A 4,100-nucleotide genomic window follows, 5' to 3' on the forward strand; every position below is an offset into this window, starting at 1 on the left:
CCTCGAGGAGATGGGGGGGGCAGGGCAGGGGGGGGGTCTGGTTGTGAAGATTAAAAGGAATCTGCTCAGTGCTGGATGTTGTATTTGTGGCTATTTTATTCATAAGAGACTCATGGAAAGGCACTCGCCAGCCCTTCCCACGGAGGCGCCCGGGAGATTCAAGGGACTTGGGAGGGGGTGAAGGCCAGGGTCAACACTGCCTTGATCCGAGGCTCTCCCGGCTTGGGATGAGGGCCGGGAGTTGGGGGCCAGAGGCGGACCTCGTGTGGGCCCAACGACGGGGCGCCAAAACAGCCCAGAGGGCAGAGAGGAGGGTGGAAAGCCAGGAGGCTCTTCTGGTCAGGCTCTGTGAGGGGGCAGTCCAGAAGGTGCCCCCCCAAATGGCTGGCCATTCAGGGAGGGGTCTGAGCCAGGTGGGGTCGGGGAGACCCGAGCCTCACCTGAGCCTGCTGCAGGCTCGGGCTCGAGTGCGGGAGCTGACCTGCGCTTCTCTCATCGGAACCCTCTTAGTGGCCAAAACGTGCCTTCTGCCCACTTCACCCTCCACGAGGCTCGCTGTCTGAGGCTTCGCACCACCTGTCCAGAGTGCAGAGAGGTCGTCCTGAGGGAGCAGCTGGAGGACCACCAGGCACATGGGCACAAGCAGGTGGGAGAGAAATTCCAGGAGGCTGGGCTGGTGCCTCACGCCAGGCCCACCCTGCGCAGGGCAGAGTAACAGGCACTTGGCAAGAGCGTGGTGGGCCCTGGGAGAGCAATGGGGAAGGCCGGCCTCGAGCCCCTTCGAGGAGGAGAGGGGTAGCCAGGGGCCGGGCCTTCCAGGTGGGAGCACGGAGAAGGCCCTTTCCAGCATGGAAGAGTAACCCCGCTCTGCTTCCTGAGCCTGGAGCAAGACGGGGAGGGGGGCCGGGGTGAGGATTGGCCAGATAGAGTTCTCAGCAGCAGTCAAGCCAGCTGGGCCCCAGCTGAGAGTTCCAGAGCTGAGTGGGCTTAACTCCATCAGGGACGAGGAGGGTGGTTTCTGGCACTCCCGGCCGGACGAAGGCATGGGATGCCTCAGTTTCTCCATTTGCTGTATAAGAAACCCCAGAGTTCCCCAAGGCCCTTCCCTCCTCCCCGCTTGAGCCAAATGTCTCTCCTCCCACCCTCAGGTCCAGTGCAGTCTGTGTCTCCAGAGCATGCAGAAGTATCTCCTGGAGGCTCATCAGGTTAGAACTCTTCATCCTGCCCTCCTCAGACTGGGGGCCGGCCCTGGACCCCGAGTGCCTGCTCCTTCGGGCCCCAGCCCCCAGCCCAGTGAAGCCGCAGCCTCCTGGCTCAGGCTGAGGAGAGGCACGTCTTTCTTCTCCTCAGGCTCAGTGCCCCGAGCGCCCCATCGAATGTGAGTTCTGTGAACTGGCCGTGCCCCTCAGCCACCTGGAAGAGCACGAGAGCAGCTGTGGTGGCCACACAGTGCCCTCCCTCGACCACATCCTGCCCGCCCAGCTGGCAGGCCATGAAGACGGTTGCATGTACGAACCTGAGGAAGCCAGGAAAGGTGAGAGGATCCAGCCAGGGCCTGAGCCTCACTGTCCAACTTTCCTGCCTGGATTCCCTGGGTGGGGAGAGAAGAAGGAGCCCAAGCTGGGGTCTGTTTCCCCATCCGTGAAATGGGGGCACTCTGCAATGTCATCGGGGCCCAGTGTTCTGACAGGGTGTGCCAGCGCTCTTCCTTCCCCTTTTCAATGGGTGAGGGCCCGAGGTCACAGAGCCAATCCCATAATCCCATGTTAGCTCACTGGGGAGGTTTCCCAGCTCCCCTTTCACTCACTGTTCCTTTCGTGGTCTCCTGGCTTCTGATTTTCTGGGCTCCCAGCACCTCCCTGACTGGAGGTGTGGGCACTGCTCTGGCCCCAAAGCAGCCCCGCTGTGGACCCCAAATAGATCCAGTTGGGGTCCTCAGAGAGTCTTTGTGCCAGTTACCAAGTTTGAAAGCTGGCATTCTGTTTCTCTTTGCTCCATCGTACTTGGATGCACGGGGCCAGCAGGAAGGTCTAACAGATTCCAAGCCCAGTTAGCCCAGCCCCAAGAGACCCTCCTGCAGAAGGGTCCCCCCAGCTCCTTAGGCCCAACTGTGGCTCCAGGTGCTGCCTCCACGGGGAAGCTGCCCTCTGGCCTCACGGAGACGGGCTCTGCTTGCTACTAGTCTGTAATTCCCGGCAGGGCCAGTGAGCAGGGGGTGGGGGGGCTCAGTCACTAAGAGCTGGTGAGCCTGCTTCAGGGAGTCGGGTACTAGAGCATCCTCCTCCTAGAGTAGCTGCCAGACCGAACTGGGAGAGACGCAATTCCGTTATCATCGCTCGGGACTGTTTGTGTCTTCCAAAGCTCCCAGAAAGAAAGTTTGCTGCTCGGAGTGCGGTCGAGACGTTCCAGAAGAAAAACTTTCCCAGCATCAGGTGAGTGGCTGGGTCAGGGGTGGAGGCAGTGGGGACGCTCCAGAATGCTGTGGAGCTAGTGTGAGGATGCTAGCAGCGCTTGGATAGGTCAGTGGATGTCAGGATGACCTGAATTCAGCTCCTGCCATGATGCTCGCTTATACGACCCTGGGAAGTCACTTCTCCTGTCTAATTCAGTTTCCTCATCTGTAAAATGGGGCGAATAATAGCATCTGGACGATCATATTTCTAAAGTGTCGTAGGAATGCCAGCCACTGTTATTCTGCTCGGGCTGCTTTGATGTGGCTGGTCCCGGTGCCAAGGCAGGGAAGGTGCTCGGGGTGGTTCTGGTGTCCCCTGACCCACGGTGTGGTGTGACGGCATCAGGTCAGGTGGCTCAATGCCCACGAAACCTGGTTTCTGGTACAATGGGGGAAAGCCACTGTACAGTACGCCGCCACTTCTTGAGGCTCCCAGCTTAGTTTATAGTCAGGTGGTCTGGCCGGGGGGTTGGGCCCCCTCCACAGGCAAAGGAAGCTTAAACTAGGTGTTAAGTGAGGCGGAGAGGAGGGCTCCACCTTTCTTGCCCTCTTTCTAGACTGGTGCTATGCCTGTGGGGCTCCAGAAAATGGGAGGCAGGACTCCTGGGTCCAAGGCTGGCGAGACTAATTCTTAGACTGCACTTAGTCAAAGCTATGTGATCTCAAGTGAGTCAGGCAGCTCCTGTCTGCCAGCCACTGTACTAAGTCCTGGGGATGCCCAAATATGCAAAAGACAGCTCCTGGCCACAAGCTAAAAACTGGGGGAGGCCCTGATGAAGTCCAGAGGGTACAGCCAGGCAGGAAGTGAGCTGGAGGGAAGGTGGGGGCTGCTGCAGAGCCATGAGATTCTGGAGATATGCTGAGGTCCAGAGGGATGCATTGCACTGGTCTGGAAAATAAGGTCTCAGGTCCCCAGAATCCCTCAAAGGGGTCTCACCACGGGATCCCAGTGGTGTTCTTTAGGGGATGAGACCCCTGAGAAGAGCACGGAGGAGCAGCTGGTGCCACCTCCCTGCCCCTCCCCTCCAGCCTGGCAACATAGTCCTTGGTGAGCCTCTCCCTTTCGTGTCTCCTTTCCTCCTCCCATTTGAGGCTATCCCTCCCTCTCCCAGCTGCTGAGGCAGCTCCAAGGTGGCCTGTCCCAGCAGGCACACCAGCCACCCTTTCCTGGGAAGGTCTTCCGGGGGACTGTAGCCGTGAGCAGCTGCTGCTTCTTGGCACAGGAGAAATGTGGACGGCTCACAGACCTGATGAAGTCCTTTGATGCCTGCTCAGTGAAGAGGGCTGCTGGGCCTCGTCCGGGAGCAGCTCCAGCCTCCGCAGCGCAGAGGGTCGTTCGTCCAAAGAAGAAAAAAGGCCACCAGCTCCCACCAGCCTCGTCACCCTTAGGCAGGGAGGTGCCCCTCTGCTCCGGGAGCTCCAGGGCTGCCAGATCTCGGGACCCCTGGGCTGAGCAGGAGGAGGAGGAGGAGTACAATGTTCTGGAGGCCTGCTCCCACTGCAGCATCCTGCTTCCCCGGCCTCTACAGAGGCAACACAAGGTAGACCCGGGAGCTTTCAGGTCCCTTTAAAGGCTGCTTCAACCCCTCCAGCAGAGCAGCCCCCTCCTTTCAGCTCTCAGTCATTCCCCCCCCCCCCCCCCCCAAGC

General features: G+C 59.8%; 1 protein-coding gene across 1 annotated transcript in view; it reads left to right on the forward strand.

Moving 5' to 3' along the window:
• Positions 1-396: 396 nt before the first annotated feature.
• The window catches only part of XAF1 (XIAP associated factor 1), a gene marked incomplete at its 5' end in the record, with an annotated part of 5,028 nt that continues 1,324 nt past the window's right edge, over positions 397-4,100 (forward strand). Inside the window, 5 exons of the mRNA XM_044683204.1 lie at positions 397-646; positions 1,149-1,205; positions 1,351-1,534; positions 2,362-2,432; positions 3,676-3,993. Coding sequence (XP_044539139.1) covers positions 397-646; positions 1,149-1,205; positions 1,351-1,534; positions 2,362-2,432; positions 3,676-3,993 — 880 coding nt within the window. The remainder of the gene's footprint in view (positions 647-1,148; positions 1,206-1,350; positions 1,535-2,361; positions 2,433-3,675; positions 3,994-4,100) is intronic.

This window comes from Gracilinanus agilis, unplaced genomic scaffold (genome assembly GCF_016433145.1).
Source record: "Gracilinanus agilis isolate LMUSP501 unplaced genomic scaffold, AgileGrace unplaced_scaffold15903, whole genome shotgun sequence".
Classification (NCBI taxonomy): Eukaryota; Metazoa; Chordata; class Mammalia; order Didelphimorphia; family Didelphidae; genus Gracilinanus; species Gracilinanus agilis.